This window comes from Marmota flaviventris, chromosome 8 (genome assembly GCF_047511675.1).
Source record: "Marmota flaviventris isolate mMarFla1 chromosome 8, mMarFla1.hap1, whole genome shotgun sequence".
In the NCBI taxonomy this organism is placed as follows: domain Eukaryota; kingdom Metazoa; phylum Chordata; class Mammalia; order Rodentia; family Sciuridae; genus Marmota; species Marmota flaviventris.
In genome coordinates, this window is record NC_092505.1 from 131,866,806 (window position 1) to 131,892,817 (window position 26,012).

Here is a 26,012-nt window from a genome sequence, read left to right on the forward strand (position 1 = left end):
TCCACGTGTCCGCAGGATTCTGACCCTGGTCAGACACAGAACAACTGTCCAGATACCAGGAATGAAGGATACATGGCATTGTTGGGAATATGTGTGACTGTGTGAATGTGCCACGGTGTGGGCAAACCTGTGTATCAGCGGACATGACCATATGTGTGACAATATGCATGTGAGTTAGTGAGTGTGATGGGATGTCACTGAAAAAGATGCAATCCTGACGCCATATGACAGTGAGACGTGGGGGAAACAGCACACTCTTGGCTGCCCCTGTGCCAAACTGGCTTTTCTTCACCCACCAGAGACGGAGAAACAGACATAGAGGTACCCTTGGCCACCTGCACGTGCACACTTGTGTAACTGGCTGCTCTTTGCACTCTCAACCAGTTCTGCTCTCTGCTCCAGTGGCTGAGTCAGCTTGGCAGCCCACAGGAGTGGAAAACTTCAACCCCTGGACCAAGAAAGCAGTCTGGAAGGGTAAGGGAACGGCCCATCCCATCCTTCCTGGGGTTGAAGTCTCTGGATGTTCACCCACACATAACAAAGGAGCAAACAGGCTTGTGATTCAATAACAATGCTGTTTTAATTCGTAAACCAGTTTCCCCATACTTGTGTCTACACACTCTACATTCCAAACTCAGCTCAGCTACCCAGACCCTGGATTTCCCACCATTCTCAGTGGTCATACAGCAGCATTAACATGCACCCCTGCTTTCCCCATCTCCACATGACCAAATGCTTTACTTACCAGACACATTCAATCCTACAACTTCCCTCCGAGCTAGATGTTACCATCATGTCTGTTTAACAGATGACTAAACTAAGGCATACTGAAGTCATACAGTGAGGAAGTGGCTCACTCTTGGATCCACAGGGTTCTGGAGCATCCCCTCCAACCCCAGCACCTGCCCCTAAACAGTCCCAAACTTGCCTCCCACCCCTACCTCTCTGGAGGCACACCAGGAAAGAGAGCCTGTTACTCTCTAGGCAAAACAAATATGCTTTTCTTTATTGTGCCTGTGAAGTGAAATGAGACATTCTGGCTGGGCCTGCCCCTTGGGCCTGGCTGGGCCTGCATCCCTGGTGGGGAGAGAGTGGTGGTCCAGACACTCCTAGCACAGGACAGGCCTAGGGCTTCAGAAGTGGGTTAGTTCAAGACAAATGGTCAAGAAAGTCAAGGAGGACGAGATGGAAGTCTTGTGGCTTGTGGAGGTAGCAGGCATGGCCTGCGTTGTGTATCTTCACCACAGAGTGATTGGGCAGGTGGCGGAGCTGCTGCAGTGACTCTTGAGCCAGTTTGTGGTCGAGCTCCCCATACAGGATCAGGGTTGGGGTCTGCAGGGCAAGGCAAGAGGCTGTGATCCTGGAGACGGGTGAGGATCTGATCCCCAAGTTATTATCTTAGGAAGACTTTCTGAATCCCCACCTCCTCCATTCAAAATCACGGTTAGAGACATGTCCCACCAAGTAAGACTTGAGTCCTGACCGCCCCCTCCATGACACAAATTAGGGAGAGGGTGCCACAGTGACCTTTGAAGATCCTTATTCTAGTACCTTCACGGCCCAGAATTGTTCCTGGTTGTAGTTCTGGGTGGAGGTGGGAGCGATGGGCACGAATCCACGTAGCTGGTGGTGGCTTTGCATCAGGAAGGGCAGGGCGTAGTGGCCACTCAGTGAGGGGCTCACTAACACAGCATTCTGCACCTCCAGGTCCCGCAAAACTCGCTCCAGCAGCTCTGCCCTCCCTGCCTCGGTGCTTACTTCCTTTGAAGGTGCTGAGTTCCCGAAACCTGGGAATGGCAGCAAGTACTAGTTGAAGGTGAATCTGGACTTCTTTCCCACCACAGTGTAGAAGACATGGGGACCAGTGGCACATGGTACATGCTACCCCAAACTTCCTAGAAGCAATTTTTTTTTTTGTAATGTAATAGGCCTGCTAGAAAAATATCTTTTAGCCAGGCACAGTGGCACATGCCTGTAATCCCAGCCACTTGGGAGGCTGTGGCAGGTGTATCACAAGTTTGAGACAAGCCTCAGCAATTTAGTGAGATCTAGCTTAGTGAGTTCTAGCCAAGGATCTAGCTCAGTGATAAGAGTACCCTGGTCTCAATCCTTAGTACCTGAAACAAAAATTACCTGACAATACCCAGTTTTGGGGAAAGATGTAGAAAAACAGGCACTTTCATATATGACTAATGGGAGAATAAATCTGTGCAGCTCGTTGGAGGGTGAGTTTTAGTATTTTTCAGAATTTTAAAATGTGTATCCTTTGATCCATCAATTGTTCTCAATAACTACCCTAAAAAAGTATTGCCTCCATGCTTAAAGAAGCATGTCCAAAAATGTTTTACTCTTGAGGATTTCAACTGACATTGAAAACTCTAAATCAATCTACATATCCACCAGTAGAGGAATGGCAGATCAAAGGAGATTTGCAGAGACCAGCATGATCCAAGAGTCATAGTGTAGGGGGAGAAAACCAAATTTCAGACAGACTTGCAGAGCCAGCAAGACACTAATCATTTTTTCAATCCTCACCACACTATCCTGCATACCATCTGTGTTTCTATGTGTGGAAATGCTGAGGAGAGGGGTCTAGCACCCCTGCCAACTGCTTAGAGAGGGAGTGAAATGTGGCACAATCTCTGAAGGCTTCACTTTTTTTTTTTTTTTTTAATGACAAAAATGACAGTATCAGTTAAGGGTGTAGCTCAATGGAAGAGCGTGTGCTTAGCATGCATGCACGAGGCCTGGGGTTGAATCCCCAGCACCAAGGAAAGAGGAAGTGTCACAGGGGTGGTGGTGATGAAGAATTGATAGCACAAATCATTCGTGTAGTTAAAAAAACCAAAAAGCCACAGAGTTTGTGAGTCATATTTCTATTTGCTCTGACATACAAACACACTGTAATTTTCAAGGAAAACAATATAAATACACATTTTCATGGTGACATATTGTGTTGTGACCTGCCACTGCTTATCCAGACACTGAGGTCCAGAGGCCCCCAAGCCATACCTTAAGGCTTCCCTACCCTTCCAATTTCCCCTTCTGGGAAGCTGCCCCTTTGTAATTGCTATGTCCTGCCTCCCTAGATCTAAGGGTTGGGGTGCTCACCTGGAAGGTCAAGGGCCACAGCCCGGTAGCCCCTCCGTGATAATAGCTGCAGTGTGCCCAGCTGCTCCCATGTGTGGGAGTTAAAGGCCTTTCCATGAAGCAGCACCACCTCCACCCTGCAAGCACACAGGGAAATATATCCTGAAACCTGGGGCAGCCTACTGTTCTTTCTCCCTAAGCTTTTCCTATTGCTTTTGTAGGTCCCGAGCACCCTGAGTCAGGCTGGGGTCCTTCAGGTCTACACCCACCTGTGTGTCCGATGGAGTGGAAGCACCTCACGGTAAAAGATGGGGGAGTTTCCTGGGGTAAGACCAACCAAGACTGTGACATTGGGGTCTCCCAAGAGCCAGGAAGTTTGCTCAGGGGGGCCAGGCAGTCCCACATACAATAGCAGCATGAACAATAATACACCTAGGCCCAGCAGAGCAGCCTTGTACCGGCTCACGCAGGTCTGTACCGCAGTCTGGAGGAGGAGGGAGAAGGAAAAGAAGCAAGGCTGAGCCCCTACAAGGTGTCTGGACCCATCCCCAAACCCCAACCTGAAGTCCCTACAGAGAAAGATCTGCAACTCTGGCCCTTCCTTTGCTCTGGACAAAAGACTGGTGGTTCAATACCCAGCCATTCCATATGCCAGGACAAAGGCTCAAAGTGTGAGGAGGTGCATCCGAGTTGTCCCTCTAGCACACAGCATGCTCAGTGACCATCATCCCTGATAATTAAACTTACTTCAAGCTCTTATGACAGCAGGCTCCTGCTCAGCCCCCCACAACAAGGAGGTCCATAAAGAACACTAAAGAAGATATAATTACAGGTCTCTTACAAATGAGGAAATTCAGGTTTGGAGAGGTGAATTCTATTGCTCAAGTAGCCCAAAGCGGGAACTGGGATTTGAACCCAGGGCTGGACTCCTAACCATCAGGTCACACTTGGTTTGGAAGAAGGAAAGCATGGAAATGGGAGGCAATGGATGAACTGAAGCCCCTCTACTGGATAGAGTGGTGAGGGCTATCCAAGGAGGAAGACTATTTGAAGAGACCACCTTCTGAGGGCAGGCTCGGAAATAGTTCATTTTATTACTCTGTATATAATACTGCTAAAATCAGAATGTGTTTTATGGTTGATGGGAATATTTAATGGCTGACCACAGCTGTTTTGGGGAAGCTCACAGACAATGTTGGTGATGGAGGAAATGCAGAGGCCTGAGCCGGTGTGGGGCCAGGGAGGAGCGTGGTTCACCTAGAAATGGAAAAGGCAGCTGGAGGTTGGAGAGATGAATGTCCCCACCCCCATATACAGACACACATACAGCTTCACACCAAATGACCTGCTTCATGGACTCCTCCAGTACAGGGCCTTTGCCAGCCCAGGGACAGAGCCCAAGCAGGTCAGGTAGAGCTGGCTTTAAAACAGGTCTCTGCCAATTCCTGACCCTGAGTCTTCAGTATGTCAGTAAAGTGGGATAATTCTGGTTGCTCTCTCAAGTCTCCTGTGAGATTTCAATAATACAGGGGACTTAAGGGAAGGTGGGCTCTGTCCCTGTCCTCATTTCTTGGGCCTAGGATGAGCACGGCCTGCCTTCTCCTAGGATTCTAGTAAATAATCTTTCTTTTCTTTTCATATTTATTTTTTAGTTGGACACAATATATATATTTATTTATTTGTTTGTTTGTTTATTTATTTATTTATTTATTGTGGTGCTGAGGATCGAACCCAGGGCCTCGCATGTGCTAGGCGAATGGTCTACCGCTGAGCCACAACCCCAACCCCATCTAGTAAATAATCTTTATTGAGCACCAGCTAGGTGCCAGCTAGAACTAGCTGGAGTCCAGTCTTGGGTCTCTCACACACCTCTGAGGGACATTTGGGAGGGATATCCTCCCCCTGCCCCGGCTCCCAAGCCTACCCTCCGGGTTCCGGAGTTAGGTGGTGGGTAGGCAATGGCAGCTGCACGTGCTGATGGAAAACCAGGAGCCAGGTGGAGAAACAGCGGGCTCTTCTTCCTAGTCACGAATAGCCTAGGACGCATACCCACAACCTAGCACCTACAACACTGCGTTAGACTGGATTCCTACTATACTGAGCTTTGGGGTTGGACCCCTCCTGGCTGTTGGGTCTGCTGAAAGGTTGCAGGGCCTCTAGCAGGAGGGAGGGGCAGGGCTTTGGTGGTTGCTTTGGCAATCCAGGGTGCAGCCCTTCTAGACTGTTGCAGCTGCAACCGGTGGCTCTAGAGATGGGGTTGGGATGGGGTGGGGTGGAGAACAAGCTGCCCTTTAGGCCGCCGAAACACGTGTCGACAGTGACACTCACATGTCCATACGTGCACACAGTCTTGCTCCTGTACCCTTTTCTTTTGTACGAACTATTCCCTGTACGTACATGCAGAGTCCTCACACACCCATTGGTCCTTGCAATAACACTCTCAAAATCACGCACACAGTCAGGCATCAGGAAGGCAGACAGTGAACTGGCACACTCTTTCAGAACGACTTGTACAGGGTGCTCTGACACATGCCTGTAATCCTAGGCACTTGGGAGGCTGAGGTACAAGAATTACAAATTCGAGGCCGGCCTGGGCAAATTAGCAAGACCTCATCTCAAAGTAAAAATAAAAAGGGATTGGGGATGTGGCTCAATAGTAGAGCGATTGCATGATATGTGCAAGGTCCTGGGTTCAAATCCCAATATGGAAAAATAATAACAATAATAATAAATTAAAAAACCCAAACAACCCACATGCAGACACTCAGAATACCCAAGCACACAGTCACACATAATCCTAAAACTACACACTCACATAAGAAACACACAAGCACAGACAGATAATCACACTCCCACAGATAATCACACATAGAGAAATACCCCAAAGTAGACATACATAGACCCACGAATACACCGCCCCCACATCAGTACGAAGAAACAGACCGACAGATACACAAGCGGACACATACATATTCCCGGATTCCCAAGGATACAGCCTTCAGGCAGACACTTGCGTGCTCACACATACAACACGCGATCACAAGTACACTCCCAGACCCAGCGCGTGCCCCCTCAGTAGGACTCTGCCCCAAGAGGCCTGGGAAAGGTGGCCCGCCCCCGGGGCCGGCCCTCCTCCTTCCTCCCAGGGGACACTCACCGGGCCGACCCCGACGACCCGGCAAGCTACTGCGGGGCGGGCTCCGCCCCGGCGGAACCAAGAGCCAAACAGCGCCGCGGCCATGGCGTTGCCTCCGTCACTAGGTCGGCTGCTCCGTGACTAGGCAGTGGTAAGTGAGGCCACCGAAGTGCGCCTGCGCACTCTGCAGCTGGCAGGCGGGGCTCCTACGTAGCAAATAGTTCCAGAGGAGGGGACTGGGGGTGGCGCCTCAAAGCACCAAGACCCGGCCGGACCCTCCCTGTCCAGAATTTCCGAATAGTTTTGGGCTTAAGAACTGGCGGAGAGCCACCAGATTCTTGTCCCAAGAACATCTTCACTTTAGCTCAGTTATCTCTGTGGATACAATGGGAAGGATTTAAGACCGGTCAAGTCTCCAAGTCTCAGCCTGGCACAGAGGCCTCCTTGTGTAAATGCAGATACTATTTGTTGTTATGCAGCTGTTACAGGCGCGCGCGCGCGCGCGCGCGCACACACACACACACACACACACACACACACACACACACGAGTCAGGCTTGAGTTCCTGTCTCTCATGCAACCTATCCTGCTTGGCGATGTGTGACCATAGTCTGGTCTGTCCCAGGCTCAGGGCTCCGCGTGGTAACCAAACTCGGCACAAAGAAGCTGTGCACAGTGCACAGAACTCGATTCTTACTGGTACCCTGCAGATGTGGGCAACATTCCACCCATTCTACATGTGAGGAAACAGGCTTGGAGAAGTTGGGAAAACGACCAATGTCACCGGGCTGAACTTTTTTTTTTTTTTTTTAATATTTATTTTTTAGTTTTCGGCGGGCACAACATCTTTGTTTGTATGTGGTGCTGAGGATCGAAGCGGGCCGCACGCATGCCAGGCGAGCGCGCTACCGCTTGAGCCACATCCCCAGCCCCCCACCGGAGTGAACTTTGACGGAGCCTTTCACTCAAACCTGAGAACATTAACTCTATGCCAGACGTACAACTCTGCTTGGGCAGACCTGACTGGGGATGAGGGTGATAGTGGGCAAGAAGGGAGCAGCACAGGGATGCAATTCCGAAAGAGCCCGCATCCTCAAGGTGTACCGAGTCTACAGTGGGCATGTCATGAGGGCTTCGGGTCCGCTTCCAGTCTCGCGCCTGGGGCATGTGGGACCGAGTGGCTTGGGGAAACTAAGGTCTCTATAAGAACAAGAGGGTTTAGTGGCGTGGACGGACCCGGAGGCAGCTTGTGGCCACAAGAGGGCGCCCTGCAGCATGGCCGGGTCCCCGCCTGGATCCCAGCCCGGGTCCCAGCCCCTGTTCCCGCCCCCGCCCTGGAGTCAACCTCTTCCCTGTTTCCCTCCCCATCCGCTGCGGGCACTCGCTTGCCTCCGGTGTGCGCGAGACTACGCCGCTCCCCAGGTACCCAACTTGCAAGCCCGACGCACTCTTTCTCTCTCTGGTCAGAACCCACTCGCACCTACCCCAAGTCTTCCCATCCGGCTTCCCAGATCCCCTCCTTCTGTGCTGCCCTGCTTCCGCATGGGTCCTCCAGACCTAGGGAGCCGAACCTTGGTCCCGGGAGTAGACCGAGTGAACCGTAGCGGGGAGGATTTGACGGCGCCCCTGGCCAACGCGTTGGGCCCCAGCCGTTAGCACACTGAGCACCCTGCGCCCCTTGCAGGCTGGAACTCCAAAGCTGTTGCCCGCTGGGCACTTGAGTTTCGGCCTTTAGAAAATGGGCATTTTATTGTAAACTTTGGCTCCTACGGCCTGCAGTTCCAACTCACAGAGCGTTGGGGAAGATAAGGTTGATAAGCAAATTACTTTTTGTCTATTGAGCACTTACTGCGTGCTAAACATGGTGCCTGATGCGAGCATTTTACATGCGTGGCCTCATGTAATCTTAACCACCTATAAGCTAATCCTAGTGCATTGTCCCCGTTTGTACAAAAGGATAATAGCAATGAGAACAATAACCTGTAGAAGAGCTTCGCTGTTATTTATTTTCTTAAACTCTTAATAAAATTCATAATTCTTGAGGTAGGCTTTATTATCCCCATATTGCAGATGAGGAAGCTGAGGCCCAAGGTCACACAATTAAGTGAGTGGCAGAGGCAAAAATGACCTTGAAGCTTGTTTCTAAAGCCCTGGAGGCCTCCTTGCTACCCACTCCAGACCCCTCTCTGAGAGCCTCCCTGCTCCACCTGGGCAGGATGTTCTGTGGCTCCTCATCAGTCTGGCTTTGAACCACAGGCACTTCAGAACAGCAGCAGCAGAAATGGCAAGTGTGGAGCAGCGAGAGGGCACCATCCAAGTGCAGGGCCAGAGCCTCTTTTTCCGGGAGGCACGGCCTGGAAGTGGGCAGGCCACTGGCTTCTCTGTGCTGCTATTGCATGGTATCCGCTTCTCCTCTGAAACCTGGAAGAACCTTGGTACACTGCACAGGCTAGCCCAGGCTGGCTACCGGGCTGTGGCCATTGATCTGCCAGGTACTTCTGGAGCAGGCTTCTGGGTAGGGGTTGGGGAGGTCATATATCGGACCCAGGGCCTGGGATGGGAGGACTAGGAGGACCTAAGAGTTGGGTGTACACTGTAAGCGTCTTTGAGCTTCTCCACTATTGATCTAGATGGGGCTTGGACACCCCTCAACTTCTCGCTATTACGCGGGGTGTCTCTGAGCCTTATTTCTTCATCTGTAATGGGAGAAGATACTGCACTCATGTATGGGGTTGCCCTTAGTGAGAATGGAATAAGACTGTCCATGTGAGTATATGGCTAGTGTCTGACATACAGAAATGGGTACTCAGCTCTTTGGAAGTTAAAGTATTTTGACAGAGCCACGTTCACAGGCTGTTAGAAGATCTGAGGAGTGAGACTTGAATCTCCTGGCAACTTGGCGGGCATGGCAGCACCTGATGGGTAGTTGTCATCCCACATGCAGATCTCTGAGTTGGGCGCTGGAGGAGGTAGGGACAGCCTCCAGAGAGCTTGTTAAAACCTGGACTGCAGGCCCCAGCCCTGCTGTCAAGTTGGGAAAGGAGGCCTGGCTGATCTAATCCCCTCAGAGGCCAGGGTTGGTAAGGTTTCAGGGCTCAAGGGCAGGCCTCCAGCCTGTAGGTATTGTTCCAACAGTGGGTTGGGCTGAGCTTCAGGGCAAAGGTCTGGAGCTAAATTTCGGGTGATGGGGACTGGCTGGATGCAGTGGGGCAGACCTAGAATCCTAGCAACTCTGGAGGCTGAGACAGGAGGATCGCAAGTTCTAGGTCTCAAAATTAAAAGAAATGCAGGATGTAGCTCAGTGGTAGAGTGCCCCTGGGTTCAATTCACAGTATGGTGGTGGGGAGGTGGGACTGATTGATTGGAGAGGGAAGGTATGAGTGCAAAAGCAGCCCCTCAGCCACTGTTCTCCAGGACCCCACTCTGTGTTAATTCACAGCCAGTTGCCCTTTAATTAATCAACTTATTTTCCCACAATAGTCTTCAATGGCAGGTACTTTTGTTATCCTCTTTTATCAGGGGACACTGAGCAGCTGAGAGAGGGTTGAAGGGACTTGCTAATGGTCACATGGACAGTAAATGGAGAACTGGGACTTGGATTCAGCACTGTTAGACTTCAGATCCTGATTTTTTTTCAGGATACTGTTAGTGGGAAAGGTGGGCACAGTATGGAGGGAAATGCTTATGCTTGCCATATTTATGATAGATTAGGCTGCCACAGTTGTAAACTTGGGCTACTGGGTATAAGTAGGAACCTGGGCACAGAGAGATTGAGGTTCCTGGGAGGGCTTCCTGGAGGAAGAGACCTTTGTTTTCCCACTCACTATCCTTCTCTTGCCTTTCCCATACCTGAATCTCTGCAGGTCTGGGCCACTCCAAGGAAGCAGCAGCCCCTGCTCCTATTGGTGAGCTGGTTCCTGGTAGCTTCCTGAAGGCTGTTGCGGATGCCTTGGAGTTGGGCCCCCCAGTTGTGATCAGTCCATCATTAAGTGGCATGTACTCCCTGCCGTTCCTCACGGCCCCTGGCTCCCAGCTCCGGGGCTATGTGCCAGTGGCCCCCATCTGTACTGACAAAATCAGTGCTGCCGACTATGCCAATGTGAAGGTACCCTTGTGTGGGAAGCTGAGACACCCCTGCCAGGAGCCTGGAAGGGTCCATCCTGAGTCTTCCTCATCTGGGGGCTGGGTAACCAATGGGTGGCCTCTGGGAGGAAATGACTGCCAAATTCCATCCTTTTGATGTACTTATCAGATTTCTGTACTAAGCTCTGTACTAAATTGTGTGCTGGGGCAGACACAAATCCAAGCCCCCAACCTACTGATCCAGCTTGTCTCAGTGTGTCACCGCTGATGGCTAGAACTGACCTTCAGGAGGCTGGAATGGCAGGCCCTGTTGACTCTGCTCCCATTTCCTTTCAGACTCCGGCCTTAATCGTATATGGAGACCAGGACCCCATGGGTCACACCAGCTTTGAGCACCTGAAGCAGCTGCCCAACCACCGTGTGCTAGTTATGGAGGGGGCTGGGCACCCCTGTTACCTGGATAAGCCTGAGGAGTGGCATGCAGGGCTGCTGGACTTCCTGCAGGGGCTAGCATGAGGCTCAGCCTTGCAGATGGGGGTGGACTGCCTTCCTGCCTGCCTTGGGAATCTCTCTCTTCTCCTACATGGGCTCTGGCTTATGCACATGCAACAGGTTTGTCTGTCTATAAGTCTATATGGAGTCTTGTCTTTTGGGGTCTGTCTGCCTTTTTTCTGATTTCTCTTGCAGTGACAGATTGAGAAGGTAAAATCAAGAGTGGGGAAAAAACCCTCAGGAATTGAGGAACATAACCTGGTGAAGGGTAATTGATGAGTTTCTCCTACAGGCTTTTCTGCTTGGCCTTAACTCCTTACTCTGCCCTGCCCTCCCCTGCCCTGCCCTCTCCTCCCCTCCACCTCCACCTCCTTCTTTAAGCCCTACAGGCCAGCCACTCCCTCCTCCACTTCTCTAGCCCTCTTAGGCCACTTGCATGCTTACACATTTGAATCTATGTTCCCAAATAGGACCTTTCACCTGAGAGCCAAACCATACAGGTATATGTAACTCGACTGGCACGCACATTCTCATGTGTAGTGTGCATTGCATGCATATAACACAAGTGCTTACACATGTACACTTCCACACATGCAGACCTCACTGGGGACCTCACATGCCATCCCTTGCTGGTGACTCTCTTGCTATGCTCAGGATGTGGCCAGCCCGAGGCTCCACCCATAGGTTGCAACTGGTCCCAGCTCAGAATTGCCCCCTTCCTTCTGGACGTTCCACACTTTCCCAGGTTATCAGGCCTGGGTCTTCTCAGCTAAGCTTGTTTCCTGCCCTGAGGTTTGGGGGTTGGGGTAGGAAGATGGATTGTAAAGGTCGGTGAAATAAAGTGCTGCAATTAGACCCCACAGGCTCTTGCTGTCTCCGGAGCACCGCCCCTACCTCCGCCCCTTGGGACTGCCACTGTCGGCCCCTCCCCCACCCTGGCGGGACCAGATGGTCCCCCTGCCCTTTGTCCACCAGACCAGATGGAAGGAAAGAGAGATTGGATTCCCCTCCCCACCCACACACACCCAGGTGCCAAGAGACTCAGCTGTGGGGGAGGTGGAGGTCAGTGGGACCAGGCTGAGCCGATTACAGAGGAGAGGGGGAGGAATATTTGCTCCCGATGGAGTGGGGGAGGGGCAGGGGACTTGGGAACCGCTCGGCTCCTCCCCCTACTCTTTCCCTAGTAAAGAACTGAAACGGTGCCCCGTCCCTTTGGACCCTAACCCCAAAAGGATTTCTGGGTGTACATCTGGGGGAATCACGGGGCGGGGTGCATAAGGGCCACACGGCTCTCAGGCCCCTCCTCCGGCTGGTCGGGTAACCTGTCCTGCGCGGATAAGGGCCGGGACTCGTGCGGTGCGGAAGCTGTGGGTGGCTGAGGGGAGCGGGTCTTGGTGGGCGAGAGCCCGGAGCAGAGGATGGAGCAGAAGCGAGGAGAGCCGGGGCGGGGCAGAGGGTCCAAGCTTGAGGTCCGACGGACCAGAACTGGGAGCCCGGCAGCGCGGGGACTAGTGCAGGGGCCGGAATCGAGGATGCAGGGGGCTCAGCAGATACGCGGGGTCGGAAGGACTGGCCGGGTGGGAGCTGAGGGGCTCCAGGGCCTGGCGCAGTGTGGGGGGGCGCGGGGGGGACCGTGGCTGGGTACCACACTTCACGCTGGACCCCCTGCTCCGCCACGGCCGAGGGCTCTGGGAGCTGCAGGGGAAGGGTCGCCAGAGCCCTCCCGGAAGCGGCCGCCGCTCGGGGCGCACCGCGGCGCGCGGGGCGGGGCGGGCGGCTGCGGCACTGGGGCGGCTGGGGCGGGCCCGCCGCGCTGTAATCGGATCCGGGGAGGGGGCGGGGAGGGGCCGGGCCAGGCGGGCCGGGGGGTGGGGGGGGCGCGGAGCCGGGCTCCGGGCCGGCCGGGCTCCGCGCCTGTCAAACCCCTCATTGTTCGCAGCTGATGTCACTCGCAGTTGTGAGCGGCCGCCTCTCCCGGGGACAATGTGGGACTGAGCGGCCCAGCCGCCGCGCCGCCGCCGCCGCCGCCGCAGGACAGCCCCAGCGAGGTAGGGCGCGGGCCGGGCGGGGCACGGCGGGCAGCGAAGTTTGGGGGTTCGGCTGGGGGCGGGGAGTTGATGCCCGAGTACGTGGGTTGGGGTCCTGGGAGACTGCGAGGAACACGTTCCTTGCCCCATAGGGCTGAGGCCTGCACAGGTGGGGGGCACTGGTCTGCCAGGAGAGCCCCCAGCACCAGGCAGGGGCTTCCTGGACCTTAGGTACCAGATTTGAGGCCCCATCCCTTTCGCGCTTTTTGTCCTTTGAGCCTGCCCTGTGTTGGGGGTTCTGTCCACATCTGCCATTCTCCTGCAGCTCCTGGCTTGCACACACCCCTTCCCATTCTCTGCAGTCCTCAGAGAACCAGACACAGACCTCCAGGCCAAGGGTGTATGCAGATGGTAGTTGAGGGTAAAAGTGGTCCCCTCCTGCTCTATTCCTATTCAACTCCTAGGTTCTGACCTAGCTTCTTGTTTGGGGTCCTGGGGGGTGGGGGGTCTCTGTTACTCACTTCAGCCTGGCGCTTCTGCCTGCCTGGCCTGGGGAGGGAGGTGCCTGCCTCTTCACTCCCCTATCCCAGGACCGCCATCTTGAGACCTGTGGCACCCAGGGCCCCGCCCCACCCCAGCACCCAAGGGAGTGGTCTTCAAGGGGATGTACCCTAAGCCAGTTGCATCCCCTGTTCCCAGAATATGGGGCTCTGGGTCCACAACAAGCCAAAGATGATCACCTTCTTGCTGGACCAACAGGACTTGTGTCACTAGGGCTCCCCCTTCCCCCACAAAGAGCTCTTAGACCCCAGGCACTCCCCAGGGGCTGAGATCTAGCCCTTGGGGTCACCCTCATGGCCTCAGGACCAGTACCTGGTACCCTATTGTTTCCCCATCTGAAGATCTCCTAACCCCTCCAGGAACTGGAACCCCTTCAACTTGCAAGGCACCCCCATCCCTGCCCCCACCCCCTAGCCTTCATCAGCATGCAGGCTCAGACTGCCCAAACACAAGGGGATTGTTCTCCTTGCATGCCCAGGGTGGGGGGCTGGGAGCAGGCGGCCCACACACCCTGGCAGGCCCAGGCCGTGGGGAGGCTGACTTGCCCCACCCTGTGTCCCCAGACAGGCTCTGTCCACTTACCCTACTCCCATCACTGCCTCTCTCCTCCAGTCTCCATCACCATTGCCCAGTGGCACCAACCTCTTGAGGAATGAGCACTGAGCTGCCCAGGTGGACCCCGGGTTCTCCCAGTCTGCCAGTTGTGGCATGTAGTCTTACAAACAATTCCCTTATATTCTGGACCTCAGGTTCTTCTCTTGATTGGTGAAGCCTTTCTAGTTGTGATAGGCTGAACCCAACTCAGTTCTGTGAAACCTATCCCATGCTCTAGTGCTTCTTGCAACCCCCCTTCTTGGGTGACCTATTCTGATTCCCTAGAAATCTCAAAACACAGTCCAAATTCTTCATTCCAGCAACATGCCCAGGGAGTCTCTAGACCCCCCCAAAACAGCAGGAGTAGGGACTATTGGGTGCTGAAAAAGAACTGAGAATCCTATCCAGGTAGAGCCTGGCTCTCTGCCCATGTGGCTAGTCCTTCAACCCTGGGTCCTTAGGTGAGCCTCATGGTCTCTAGCGATCTCAGTGTTGAGAGCCACAGCCGAAGGGGCCCCAGCAAACTTTGTGCCCAGCCAGACTGCGGCATCTCAGGCCCTGTGAGCCCTAACAATTCTGCCTGTATTCTGAGCCTGGTCCTGTCTCAAATTTCTTATCCTCCTGGATCTCTCAGGGTAGTGGAAGGACGGGCTCTGAAATGCTCAACTGGGATTCCTTTGAGTTACAGCCATATCTTTGGGGACACAGAGGCCTGAGTGTGTCTCATCTGACTTGGAAGGTTGGGGAAGGCTCCACAGAGGAGGTGGCATTTGGGAAGGATTTTGATAGAGAGTGAGGAGGATGGGCCTTTCAAACTGGGATCATCAGCCTGGGCAAAGGCCCAGAGGCCTGGAGGTGGTAGGAGGTGGTTCTGCAGCCTGACCTGTATGGGGGATGGGGTAGAGATGAGACAAGAAGAGTTAGCAGGGGATGGACCATGAAGGGCCTTGATTGCCTGTCCATGGGTTTACTCCTTGGGTTCTGGGAATCGTGGCTACTGAGCGGCAGAGGAAGTGCGCTGTCTTTAGCATGGAGAATGGAAGCCAGAGACCTTTCTCAATTTGAGCGAGATCATGCAGGAGTGGGTACCAGTGAGTGGTGCTGTGGCATTTCTCCTGAGCCCAATCTCGTTTCCCTTGGTTGTGAAGACTCTTTGGGGGCTATCTAATGATGCCCTGAGGAGGGGAGGCTGTAGCATTTATAGCTTCTGATAAGGGGACCTTATCAGAGGTCCCCTTTCCAAGCTCCTCCTTCTTTACTTTGTCTATGAAATAGACCCAAAGCAAGAAACCAGAGTCTGGAGCTTATAGACCCCAGGCTGCTCTCCTATACTCCCCTTCTCCCTCCAAAGGGAGACTGAAAGGCTGAGGCTGGGCCCATGGTCTGAGGGGCAGTTTTTGTGGTGGTCTAGCTAATCAGCAAGGGTGAGCATCCCTCAATTAGGCTACAGGCAGGGGAGCCAGTAGCCCTCCATGCTGACCCCCTGCCCCCTGCCCAGTGTCCACCTCCTGCCACACCCTGCCTTGCCTGATGCTCTGAGCCATTCCCTAGCATCACTGGGTGTGGCCCGCATGACTGCTTTTGGAATAGGAGAAGTAAGCTGCTAGGTTGGGAGCTGGGAGAGCTGAGGGAGAAATTGAGGGATGTGAGGTGGGGAATAAAGCTGAGACTGGATCCCCCTTTCTCTCATCCAGGTGGGTCCACAGGCCCCAACTGGTCCAGATACTCTGGCCAGAAGAGACAAGGGAATCCCCAAGGGGTGGGCCAGTCTACTTGAGTTGCCTAGCCCCAGGAGCCCTCCCCTCCCCCGGATTGTTCTTGCTCCAGAACAAAGCCAGGGTGGACACTTGATCCCTGCATGTGGGGGGAGCTGGCTAAGCCCCCGGCCCTTTGATTGGGCAGCTGTCATGGGAGAGAGACAGCTGGGGGGGAGGGGCAGGAAGGGGGCAGCCACCATCGCTTACACAGCTGTCACCCCCCCCACCCCTTCCAGCTTGAGTGGCAGGAAGCCAGGGACAGAAGGAGTGGGCACCGGGTCTGGGGAGGGGGCCTGGGGAGCAGGAGGGAAAGCCCGAGGTCAGAGGCCTGATCTGAGCTTGATATGTTCTGCCAGGGAGCCCTGCTGACCAGAGGAGGCTGGGCACCCTCAGAGGTGAGCTGGAGGTCAGTGTGGCATGATGTGTGGCTGCCACGTGGGTGGCCCAGCAGAGACCCAAGACCCACCAGACTGGAGCAGCAAGTAACTCGCTAGAGTCCCAGGGAGGGCAGGGGAGCCAGTAAAGCTTAACGGGGCTGCTTATTTTTAGGGCCATAGGAGAATAATCTGAAAGACGTAGATCAGGATCCCTTGTTCTCTCTGAAAGACAGGAAAGATCTTGAGGGTTCTCTCAGAACAGAAAGGACACAAAGAAACCAGCAAGTCTCCCCCATCCCATCCCCCAAACATAGTACAGGTGGGTAAACTGAGGTCCTGAGATCAGGGGAAGGCTGGGCCAAGGTCACCAGTTGAATTTAGGGCAGTGAGTCTCTGTTGCAGACCCAGGTGTCTTTTTCATGGCAGGAGCTCCAGTTCTGGCCAGGTTCCAGCCCTCCTGCCCTGTTTTTCCTGGGGCTACAAGAGGTGATGAGACGGTACGGGGACAGTGTCATTTCTCCCAAAGGATACCACCCCAAAGAGATCCCTTTGCCCCACCCCCAAATTCTGGAGTTCAGGACTGTTTCTTTGGACTACCTGTCAGTCCTCTCCAAACAAGACCCACTAGCCACTAGCCACTGTCCACTAGCCAGGCAGGGGTATCTGAGACAACCAAAGCCTGCAATCCCACCCTGAAAAGCCCGACCTCCAGAAAGAGGACTAGCAGACCTAGATGAGAGCAACCTGAAAGGGGACACACATGGGGCCTGATTCAGGCCCGTGCTAGCAGGTAGGACCCTGCTAGTCTCTTAATTTCCCTTCTCTCTGTGACCTTGGGCAGGTTAAGACCCTCTTTAGGTATCAGGTTCCTCTTCTGTGCAGCGAATTCATCTCAGATCACCAGGATGTTTGAGCACCTTCTCTGGCCCAGCTCTGAACTGAGTCCCAGGGGACACAAGCAGAAGGTGGCAGCCTTGGCTCCTGCTCTAAGGGGCTCCCAGGCTTGGCTGCCCAGGGAGACAGAAACCAAGCACGTCATCACAGTGCTTTGATGGGGGAAGTGCAGGCAGCCAGGGGAATGTCTAGCAAGGGCAGCCAGCATGAGGTTGGCCAGGATGTCCAGAGAGCACAGTCCCTGCGTCTACTGCTGATCTCTACCCTTTGGTGAGCCTGTGGCAGAACTCAAATGGAAGGAGGAGCAGGTGCCTAGGGAAATGAGCCGGGGAACAGAGCTGTCATCCTCATTTTGTATAGATGAGAAAAAGGATACTGCATGCCGTACAGTGGCTTGCTCAGGTTTCCTGAGAAAAAACAGGCGGAGAGCCCCACTTCCCACTTCCCACCTAGGCTCCACTAGTGCGAGGGGAGTTTAGAAGAGGGCCTTGGACAGAGCTCTGTGCCCTTGACCCTTATGTTAGAATGGGACAGGGGGCTGAGGAGAAAGATATCAAGAGGCCTTCCAGGTGCTCCATATCCAGTATACTCATCCTTTGCCCCCATAGTCTTCCAGGCAGAAGAAATTTGTAGGGGGAGGGCTTAGTCTGGGCCCAGACTTGGCATCAGTTGGTCCCACTCCCTGTCTTTCATGTGTTTTGGTCCCTCAGTGAGCTCCTCATCAAAAGCTGAACCTTGGAGGGAGATAGCTTCTGAAGAAGGATTTCTAAGCAGGATTAAGTTCAGGATTAAATTGAGGCATGAAAAGGGGTCGGGTGGGGAGGGTTGGTGGCTGAGCTAATCCCAGTAGCTAATCTCAGGCTCCACCTTCCTCCATCAGTTAATGGCCTTGACATTCTTGCGGCCCACCAAATACCTTTCTTACCAAGTACAGTCCCAAGGAAACATCATCTGTTTTATAAGTGAGGAAACTGAGACCCCAGAATTCAAAATGAGTTTTTTGTGATACGGTAGAAAGTGTTCAAGGCAGGGAATGCGGCCAGCCTGGATGTTTCTTGCCTTCTGTGGCCATTCTCCACAAATAGGAAAGGGACTGGAAACACTGTTGTTCCGACTGCTGACCAACCCCCGCCCCTACTGAGTGCTGAGTGCATCCTGCACAGAGCTATCTGCATGGAGCCTCAACTCTAGTGACCTCTAGTAGATGGGACGCCTCTGGGGGGTGGCCTTTGCCAGACAGGGGGAAGGAAGGGCAAGAGGGCTAGAGCCTCACCACCCACCTGGCCACCCTTCCTTCAAGATCTCCATTGTCTGCATCAGCTTACTCTCCAGCTGCTGCTTTGCACAAAAGCCAGTGGGCTCTGGCCTCATCTTGCCAGGGTGAGGAGAGGAGCCATAGTTGGGCCTTTGGTGTCCATCTGACTCCATTCTTGTCTTGTTTGCAGGAGGTGGGCAATATAATTGGGAAGGGAGGTGCCCAGTTCTCCTCCTTTTATTTAAAGTTAAACTTTCAACCTTAATTCCACCTTCAAGATCCTATCCACAGGGATCCTCTCTTTCAGGGAAGAGGCTGCCTTTTTTTGATTCTCATAAGTTTCCTAGTTAATTCCTCTTTTTTTTGCGGGGGGGTGCTGAGGATAGAACCTAGAGCCTCAGGCATGCTAGTCAAGCACTCAGTCAAAGCCCCAGCCTTCCTCTAATATATGAGAGAAATGGGGTACTTTGTGAATGCACTTATCTCATTTTAATTCTCATAACTTGAGAGTAAAAATTCATATCCCTTTTGAAGTTGGGGAAGTTGAGGCCCAGAAGGATTAAATGACCTATTACACAGCTAGCAAGACACACAAAGCACACTGGTCAGATACTGGTTTGATATTAGGGATTGAATCCAAGGGGTATTTTACCACTGAGCTACACTCTAGCTCTTTAATTTCTTTCTTTCTTTCTTTCTTTTTTTTTTTTTTTTTAGCTTGAGACAGGGTCTTGCTAAGTTACTTAGGGGCTCACCAAGTTGCTGAGGCTGGCCTTGAACTTGTGATCTTCCTGCCTCAGTTTTCCAAGTCACTGAGATTACAGGCATGTACCACTATACTCAGCCAGGGACATTTACAAATCAAGGTTTATTCTATCTCCCTTTTCTGGAACTAGTCTGGCTCTGGGGTCCCTGTGTAAGGGCAGGGGCAGGGTGAACTGGGCTACTCTCTGAAACCCCTTCTTCATTGCCTCTGCCAGAGCCGGCCAGGCCACAACGTGAACGTGGACGTGGACGCACTCCCTGGCTACTGTGGCCCCAGCCCCGCCTGACAGGATGAGCAGCTCAGATGCGGGGCTGGAGGAGGAGCCAGAGCTTAGCATCACCCTCACACTGCGGATGCTGATGCACGGGAAGGTGAGTGGGTGGGGCTGCCAAGGCTTGGGACTGTTGGAGGCAAGGCAGGGCAAAGCTGGGCCAAAGCAAATTTGATCTCAGGAATCTTGTCTTCTGTGGATCCCCTGTCTGAGGGAGGGGAGGAGTCATCCTTGAGACATTGGTGTCCATCTAACTGTATTCTTTTTTTTTTTTTTTGGTATGGGGATTTAACCCAGGGGCTCGATCACTGAGCCACATCCTTTTAAAAAAAATATTTTAGAGAGACAGTCTAAGTTGCTTAGGGCCTCGCTAAAATGCTGAGGCTGACTTTGAACTCATGATCCTCCTGCTTCAGCTTCCCAAGCCAGTGTGATTACATGCGTGTGCCACTGTGCCTGGCTAACTATATTCTTGTCTTGTTTGCAGGAGGTGGGCAGCATAATTGGGAAGGTAGGTGCCTAGTTCTGCTCTTTACGTCCTTTTCAACCTGAGGCCTCAGCCCAGGGTAGGAGGCCATGACCACTCTGGCTAAGAGCAATTATCTTGCTTTGTCTCCCACAGAAGGGCGAGACTGTAAAGCGAATCCGGGAACAGGTGAGGATGGAGTTTGGGGGAGGAATACAGGGTACTTGATATGGAAGGGAGGGGAGACCCCTGTCCCATCTTCTCCCTGAACCATTCCATCTGCAATGACCAGTGAGTGCCTGAGAGGGTGGTGGCCTCCAGGCTTGGCTGGGGACTGGTGATTTGGACAGGCAGAAAGATTCCTGGCCCCAGAGTGGGGAAGGTACCCTGCTGCCCAGTATTTGTCCTGTACCCGCAGAGCAGTGCCCGGATCACCATCTCTGAGGGCTCCTGCCCTGAACGTATCACCACCATCACTGGGTCTACAGCAGCTGTCTTCCATGCAGTCTCCATGATTGCTTTTAAGCTGGATGAGGTCTGTGGATGGCTGGGTGGGAGTCCAAGGGTGGTTCCCTGGGAGAAACTTGACTCCTACTCAAGATAGTAGCAATGAATGGGAGGGAAGGTCAAGCCCAGGGCAGTGTTCCCTTGGAGGAGGACTGGGGAGGGTTACCTCCTTATGCCTCAGCAGAACAGGGCGTGATGAGGGTTGGAAGGAGTAGTGGGAGTGTGTGTGGCCAATCCACCATCTCCCTGCTCTAGGACCTTTGTGCTGCTCCTGCAAATGGTGGCAATGTCTCTAGACCTCCGGTGACCCTGCGCCTTGTCATCCCTGCCAGCCAGTGTGGCTCACTGATTGGGAAGGCTGGCACCAAGATCAAGGAAATCCGAGAGGTGAGGGAAGAAGGATGCCACCTAGAGGGAGTGCCCACCCTCTAATAGTGAGAGGGGAGCTGGGCTTATGGTTTCATTCCCTCTGGGGAGCTCTGAGGCTGGGCAGCCCTTCTCTGGGCTATCAGAGTAGCCAGACATAGCCCCTGCTTTCTATTTGCAGACTACAGGTGCCCAAGTGCAAGTGGCAGGGGATCTGCTCCCCAATTCCACAGAGCGTGCTGTCACTGTGTCCGGGGTGCCTGATGCCATCATTCTGTGTGTGCGCCAGATCTGCGCTGTCATCCTGGAGGTGCTGCCTGTGATCAGGGAGGGGGGCAGGAGATGGGCCCTGGGCCTTCTTTGTCGGGTACCCCAAAGCCCATGCCTGTGATAGCAGATGGGGCAGAGCAGGGCTTCAGGGATGGAGTCTGAGCTCCAGAGTGTAGGGATGCATTTATCTGGGGGTCATGGGAAGGGCCTTGAGGCCACTGGGCATTTAGAGAGAGAACTGGGGCCTGAGAGGATTCTGACAGAGTCTCCCATTTGTGCCTTCTAGTCCCCACCCAAAGGAGCCACTATCCCCTATCATCCGAGCCTCTCTCTAGGTACTGTCCTTCTCTCTGCCAACCAGGTAAGGGGAACAGCGGGAGGGACAGGAAGAATTACTGAAGAAGGGGATCAAGATGGAGGGAGGGGGTAGAAAAGGGAATCGGGTATCTGAGGAGATGGGGAGGAGTGGTCCTGCCCAGCTGCCCTGGCTTGTCGCAGTAACCACCTTTTAACATCACTTTGTCCCCTCAGGGCTTTTCTGTCCAGGGTCAGTATGGAGCTGTGACTCCTGCTGAGGTAAGTGACCTACAGCCCAAGCACGCCTTCCTAAATCAAGCCTCCTCTAACCTCTGACCCCTCTTTTTTGGCATAGGTCACCAAGCTCCAGCAGCTCTCGGGCCATGCAGTCCCCTTTGCCTCACCCAGTGTGGTGCCAGGTAAGCAGCCTCTGCACAAGGAGGCAGGGGCAGATCCCAGGAGGCGAGGCAGCCCCCTAGAATGGAAATGGGGGCCCTGAGAGACCTAGAACCACACTCAGTCTCTCTTCTCCACCTTAGGACTGGATCCTGGCGCACAGACCAGCTCACAGGAGTTCTTGGTTCCCAATGACGTGAGCAGGGGATGGGGTGGCTGGAGGATGGGTAAAGGATCTGGGAATCCGACCTTTGCCCAGGGTTAAATTCTGCCTCTTCCTTAGCTGATTGGCTGTGTGATCGGGCGTCAGGGCAGCAAGATCAGTGAGATCCGGCAGATGTCAGGGGCACACATCAAGATAGGGAACCAAGCAGAGGGTGCTGGTGAGCGGCACGTGACCATCACTGGCTCGCCAGTCTCTATCGCCTTGGCTCAGTACCTCATCACTGCCTGGTGAGCATGGGGTGGGCAGCGGGGTGATTGTAAGTGGGGAGGGGAGAGCTGACCCCCTTTCCTTCTGGACTGATCCTCTGCCTTCCCTAACATCCTTCCCTTTCCTCATGGTATTCTACCTAAGTCACCCATGTTGCCTCATCTTTTTCCTCTGTATCCATCTCTCATATCCTCTTTCTCCACTGCTCTTTTCCCTGGACCTTTGGTCACCCCATTTCTGCTCTCTCCCCATACTATATCTGCTTGTCCTTTCTGCCCTCCTCACCTTTCCACCTTGCCCATCTTCCTCCCAAACCCTCAACCTGTCTCTTCTCTCCTGTCCTTTGGCTAATCTAATGCCATAATCTACCGTCATTACTCCTGTCTCATTTCCACTTTCCCTTCATCTCCCCTCTATATCCCTCTCTCCAGTCTAGAGACGGCCAAGTCTACCTCTGGGGGGACGCCTGGCTCAGCCCCCGCAGACCTGCCCGCCCCCTTCTCGCCGCCCCTGACGGCCCTGCCCACAGCTCCCCCAGGCCTGCTGGGCACACCCTATGCCATCTCCCTCTCCAACTTCATCGGTCTCAAGCCTGTGCCCTTCTTGGCTCTACCACCTGCTTCCCCAGGGCCACCCCCGGGTTTGGCAGCCTACACTGCCAAGATGGCAGCGGCCAATGGGAGCAAGAAAGCTGAGCGGCAGAAATTCTCCCCCTACTGAGGCCAGCTGAGGCACAGGCGGGGGCAGGCAGGACCACAGGCAGGGGGCTGCCTCCGCATCCTACCTGCCCATGGAGACTCCACCCTGGGGTCCCAAACACCGCTAATGCCAGACGCATGGATGCACCCCCTACCCTGCCCTGGTCTTTGGAGTTCCCCCTCTTGGAGAGGGGGCAGTTTCTGGCCCAGGGTTCTGGGAGCTATGGCAGCCCCAGGACAGGAGGCAGTACCCCTTCAGCTCTGTGCTTGGATTCAGGGAGCAGCCAGGGGCCTCCCTAGTGCCCCACCAGGGAGGGTGGTCACCCATGTACTCTCAACCCTTAGGGCTTCCTGGCCTACTGCCCCACGGTAGGAATCAGGGAGGAGGGCTGAGGGTTGGCTGGGGCCATGTTTCTCTCCACCTCCCTGCAGATTCCTGCTGCTTCCACTGATCTCCTTTTGACTGGAATGGACTGGTTGGGCTTGTCAGGGGGCAACCCAAAGAGGCGACTCTGCCGGGTAGCTGGGGGAGTGGCCTGGGGGCAGGGGCCCAGTTCTCAGCAGCAGACACTCTGTACAGTTTTTTCAATCCCTGTTTTTGAATAAATATTCTCAGCGACCAGAAAGCTGTGAAATACTGGTGTTGGGGTGGCAAAACCTCCAGAAAATGGGTATAGCTGAAGCCCCAGAGGACCTCCCATCTGTGAATCCACCAGCCCCAGTTGGGCCACAGCCCCTTTCACATGCCAGTTCTGGGATTCCAAGACTCTTTGGTGTGGGTCATGTTGTCCATGACACCGAATTGATCCAGTTGTTCTCTGGGCATTTTAGAAGCAGATAGAAGAGTTTCAGTGGCTCTGTCCAGACTTCTTGCTGCACACATCAGGGCAGTCCTAAGTTTCTCTATTGGTTTCTTTTGCTGTAGATGTAACTTACACCTGCCCTGTTTGGTCCATCACTTTGGCTGGAAGCCCTTAGGATTCTCTTCTTTGTGACCCTGCCCACTCTTTCTCCTCCCTGGACCTGGAGATATCCATGAATCCCACAGCCTGCAGTGGAGGGCGCCTTAGAAATGGTACAGGGTACAAAAGGGAAAACTGAAGCCTTAGGGAGGGTAGGTTTGGGCATAAGGCCATGCAATGTTGGGTCCCAACCCAGGATTCCAGATGAAGCCTCTGGGCCTTGCCAAACTGTAGACAATCTTCTCTTCATGTTCCAGAGCTGAAAGTCCAAGCAAGGCACCTGCTTTGACTTGTGCAGGGGGCTGGATGGGCCCCCTCTAATCCTATTCTTTCTCCAGCTTAGGAGTGTTCTCAGGTGGCCTCTGGCATGCTTGGACTCTGTCCTCCTGCCAATTCCCTGGCAGGATCTGGTGCCTCAGAAGGGCCTAGGGCAGGGCCCTGTGGGGCTCCCTGGAGACGTTGCAAGAGTGCCCGCGGTTGCCAGGCGTGCAAAGTGCAGGTTCCAGGGGTCCGGGGCAACGCACAGCGGGTGAGGCGACCCAGAGTCAAACGGATGGGGCGCTGCAGCAGGCCATACAGAAAGGGGTGTGCCGCGAAGGCCGAGTACGCTACCCAGGTGACAGCCGCCTCAGCCTCTGCGGCCCGCGCCGCAGGCGCCAGGCACGCGCAACCATAAGGCAGCCAGCAGGCTGCAAATTGGCCCACGGCCAACGCCGGGGCTAGGGCCGCCTTGCCCCCAGGCAGGCGAGGCCGGAGGGGTGGCAAGAAGGAGAGGCGGCTGTCCAGAGAGTCAGAGCGCAGCCGGGACACGCGCGCGGGTCTCGGGGGCCTCAGGGCTGCGCGGCGGGCCACCAGAAAGATGCTGCTGTAGGCGCCAAGCAGCAGGAGCGCTGGCAGCGCGAAGGCCAGCAGCGCCCAGAGCGGCCGGAAGGGCCCGAGGCCACCGACCAGGACCGAGCAGCGAGCTGGGGCAGGGGGCGGTGCGGGAGGCGGCCCGAGGAGGGAGAGCGCCCCCAGGAGCCCGGCTACCGCCCACACGGCGGTAAGGACAAGCCCCGGCGGCGGCCACACGCCTGGCCGCAGCGGGTGCACTATGAAGCGGTAGCGCGCTAGGCCGAGCGCGGCCACACCGAGCGTGCAGGCAGGCAGCAGCGCTGCGGAGAGGAAGCGCGCTGCGCGGCACGGCTCAGGCCCCAGGCGCACGTGGCCCAGCCCGGGCGGTGGTGCGGCCAGCAGGCCGAGCGGCATGATGGAAGCGGCTGCCAGCAGGTCCACGATGCACAGGTGCACCAGGTAGAGCGCGTCTTGTAGTCCTGGAGTGCGCAGCACCACGACCAGCAGCGCACCGTTGCCCAGCAGTGCCCCCACCTCCACGAGAACCGCCAGGATCAAACCCACCGAACCTGCGATTTCTGTGGCGTTCAGCCCTGTGGTGTTGGCCATTTGAGCGCTCAGGCTTCACCTGTGTTGGTATGCGGAGAGCAAATTCGAGCCTCCAGCTCCAGGATTCCCATCACCTGTCCCTTCTTTGCTCCTCCGGCCCCTCACTTCATAGGCCGCCCAGAAGGTGGCCTCGACGCCCAGGCTGCCATCCTCTTGGGGGCTTGGCCGGCCTCATGGAGGGGTGCAAGGCTAAGTCGGCCGGCTCTCTCCCCCTGCCCCAGCCCAGATCCAGCAACTCAGCTTCTGTCGGAGATGGTACTGGCTGTCACTCTGATGTTGCACTTTGGAGACAGAGCTGGCAAGGGAGGGGCAGGGCCTGGTGCCAGCCCCCTGGGTCCTAGCAGCTGCCAGCTGGAGGCTGGAGGCTCTGCTGTGAAAGCGCCTGAGGGTGCCTGTTGGGGCGGGTATGGGGGAGGCACAGCAGGTGTGTAGATTTGGAGGCAACCAGACTTTGTTCTGCCTTTCCCAGGGATGGGAAGTGGGGGTAATCAGATCAGTTGATCCATATACTGAAAGAAACTGAGGTACCAGTCAGAAAAACGGGAGTAGGAAGACTTTTATGTATGCTCTGGCTCCTGGAAGGGCTAGTTCTCTCAGAAATCTTGTTGGAAAAGTCCCAGGGTATAGTATGTAGTAAGTGCTCAGGTAATAGGATCTTGGTATAGAATAGGCGTTCCATGACATTGAGTGGAATAAATGAGAGGAGGCCTTGGCAGGCAACTGCTGGTTGTTTTTTGAGTGATATTAAGTAAATCTTGAGCTCTACTTAATTTTTCACAATGATATGGGGATAGAAATCCTGCAATTACCTTTTGTGTGGGATAGGGCAAATGAGAAAATATATTGATATTGATGGAAACCCAGGTTCTTA

The 26,012-nt window shown here is 54.4% G+C and overlaps 4 protein-coding genes across 8 annotated transcripts; 2 read left to right on the top strand and 2 right to left on the bottom strand.

Annotated features, from left to right (window-relative positions):
- Nucleotides 1-561: 561 nt before the first annotated feature.
- On the bottom strand, nucleotides 562-6,380 carry Abhd14a (abhydrolase domain containing 14A). 2 transcript variants are annotated; one of them, XM_027933626.2, is made up of 5 exons: nucleotides 6,248-6,380; nucleotides 3,360-3,574; nucleotides 3,112-3,227; nucleotides 1,552-1,787; nucleotides 562-1,332 (listed from the first exon to the last, which is right to left on the bottom strand). In XM_027933626.2, exons 1-5 carry the CDS (start codon nucleotides 6,329-6,331, stop codon nucleotides 1,150-1,152), a joined length of 834 nt encoding a protein of 277 aa, XP_027789427.1. In that variant the 5' UTR covers nucleotides 6,332-6,380; the 3' UTR covers nucleotides 562-1,149. The 2 variants fall into 2 exon arrangements, with proteins under 2 accessions (XP_027789427.1, XP_027789428.1); XM_027933627.2 differs by lacking the exon at nucleotides 6,248-6,380 and adding an exon at nucleotides 4,436-4,518.
- Abhd14b (abhydrolase domain containing 14B) lies at nucleotides 6,339-11,661 on the top strand. Of its 3 annotated transcripts, XM_071615671.1 has the most exons (5): nucleotides 6,339-6,377; nucleotides 7,054-7,688; nucleotides 8,483-8,718; nucleotides 10,090-10,131; nucleotides 10,646-10,734. In XM_071615671.1, exons 2-5 carry the CDS (start codon nucleotides 7,294-7,296, stop codon nucleotides 10,699-10,701), a joined length of 729 nt encoding a protein of 242 aa, XP_071471772.1. In that variant the 5' UTR covers nucleotides 6,339-6,377; nucleotides 7,054-7,293; the 3' UTR covers nucleotides 10,702-10,734. The 3 variants fall into 3 exon arrangements, with proteins under 3 accessions (XP_071471772.1, XP_071471771.1, XP_027789430.2); XM_071615670.1 differs by lacking the exon at nucleotides 6,339-6,377 and having other exon boundaries at nucleotides 7,505-7,688; nucleotides 10,090-10,331; nucleotides 10,646-11,661; XM_027933629.2 differs by lacking the exon at nucleotides 6,339-6,377 and having other exon boundaries at nucleotides 7,507-7,648; nucleotides 10,090-10,331; nucleotides 10,646-11,661.
- Nucleotides 11,662-12,669: 1,008 nt separating this feature from the next.
- Pcbp4 (poly(rC) binding protein 4) lies at nucleotides 12,670-23,362 on the top strand. Of its 2 annotated transcripts, none has more exons than XM_027933735.2 (13): nucleotides 12,670-12,849; nucleotides 19,247-19,403; nucleotides 19,791-19,814; nucleotides 19,926-19,958; nucleotides 20,188-20,304; nucleotides 20,532-20,663; nucleotides 20,824-20,952; nucleotides 21,199-21,273; nucleotides 21,444-21,488; nucleotides 21,565-21,628; nucleotides 21,749-21,801; nucleotides 21,889-22,058; nucleotides 22,667-23,362. In XM_027933735.2, the coding sequence occupies exons 2-13, from the start codon at nucleotides 19,323-19,325 to the stop codon at nucleotides 22,731-22,733; spliced, it is 990 nt and encodes a 329-aa protein (XP_027789536.1). In that variant the 5' UTR covers nucleotides 12,670-12,849; nucleotides 19,247-19,322; the 3' UTR covers nucleotides 22,734-23,362. The 2 variants fall into 2 exon arrangements, with proteins under 2 accessions (XP_027789536.1, XP_027789535.1); XM_027933734.2 differs by having other exon boundaries at nucleotides 12,671-12,849; nucleotides 22,470-23,362.
- Nucleotides 23,363-24,049: 687 nt separating this feature from the next.
- Gpr62 (G protein-coupled receptor 62) lies at nucleotides 24,050-25,141 on the bottom strand. The gene has a single exon (XM_027933593.2). It carries the CDS (start codon nucleotides 25,139-25,141, stop codon nucleotides 24,050-24,052), a length of 1,092 nt encoding a protein of 363 aa, XP_027789394.2.
- Nucleotides 25,142-26,012: the final 871 nt, after the last annotated feature.

Excerpts from the sequence above, each read along its gene's own strand:
- Abhd14b (XM_071615671.1), top strand. The coding sequence starts at position 7,294 with ATGCAATTCCGAAAGAGCCCGCATCCTCAAGGTGTACCGAGTCTACAG. Across the intron at positions 7,689-8,482 it reads ACGCACTCTTTCTCTCTCTG|GCACTTCAGAACAGCAGCAG; the intron begins GTCAGAACCCAC and ends TTTGAACCACAG. Across the intron at positions 8,719-10,089 it reads TGTGGCCATTGATCTGCCAG|GTCTGGGCCACTCCAAGGAA; the intron begins GTACTTCTGGAG and ends GAATCTCTGCAG.
- Pcbp4 (XM_027933734.2), top strand. The coding sequence starts at position 19,323 with ATGAGCAGCTCAGATGCGGGGCTGGAGGAGGAGCCAGAGCTTAGCATC. Across the intron at positions 19,959-20,187 it reads TAAAGCGAATCCGGGAACAG|AGCAGTGCCCGGATCACCAT; the intron begins GTGAGGATGGAG and ends CTGTACCCGCAG. Across the intron at positions 22,059-22,469 it reads CAGTACCTCATCACTGCCTG|TCTAGAGACGGCCAAGTCTA; the intron begins GTGAGCATGGGG and ends CCCTCTCTCCAG.
- Gpr62 (XM_027933593.2), bottom strand. The coding sequence starts at position 25,141 with ATGGCCAACACCACAGGGCTGAACGCCACAGAAATCGCAGGTTCGGTG.
- Abhd14a (XM_027933626.2), bottom strand. The coding sequence starts at position 6,331 with ATGGCCGCGGCGCTGTTTGGCTCTTGGTTCCGCCGGGGCGGAGCCCGC. Across the intron at positions 3,575-6,247 it reads GGGTCGTCGGGGTCGGCCCG|ACTGCGGTACAGACCTGCGT; the intron begins GTGAGTGTCCCC and ends CTCCTCCTCCAG. Across the intron at positions 1,333-1,551 it reads AACAATTCTGGGCCGTGAAG|ACCCCAACCCTGATCCTGTA; the intron begins GTACTAGAATAA and ends CTTGCCCTGCAG.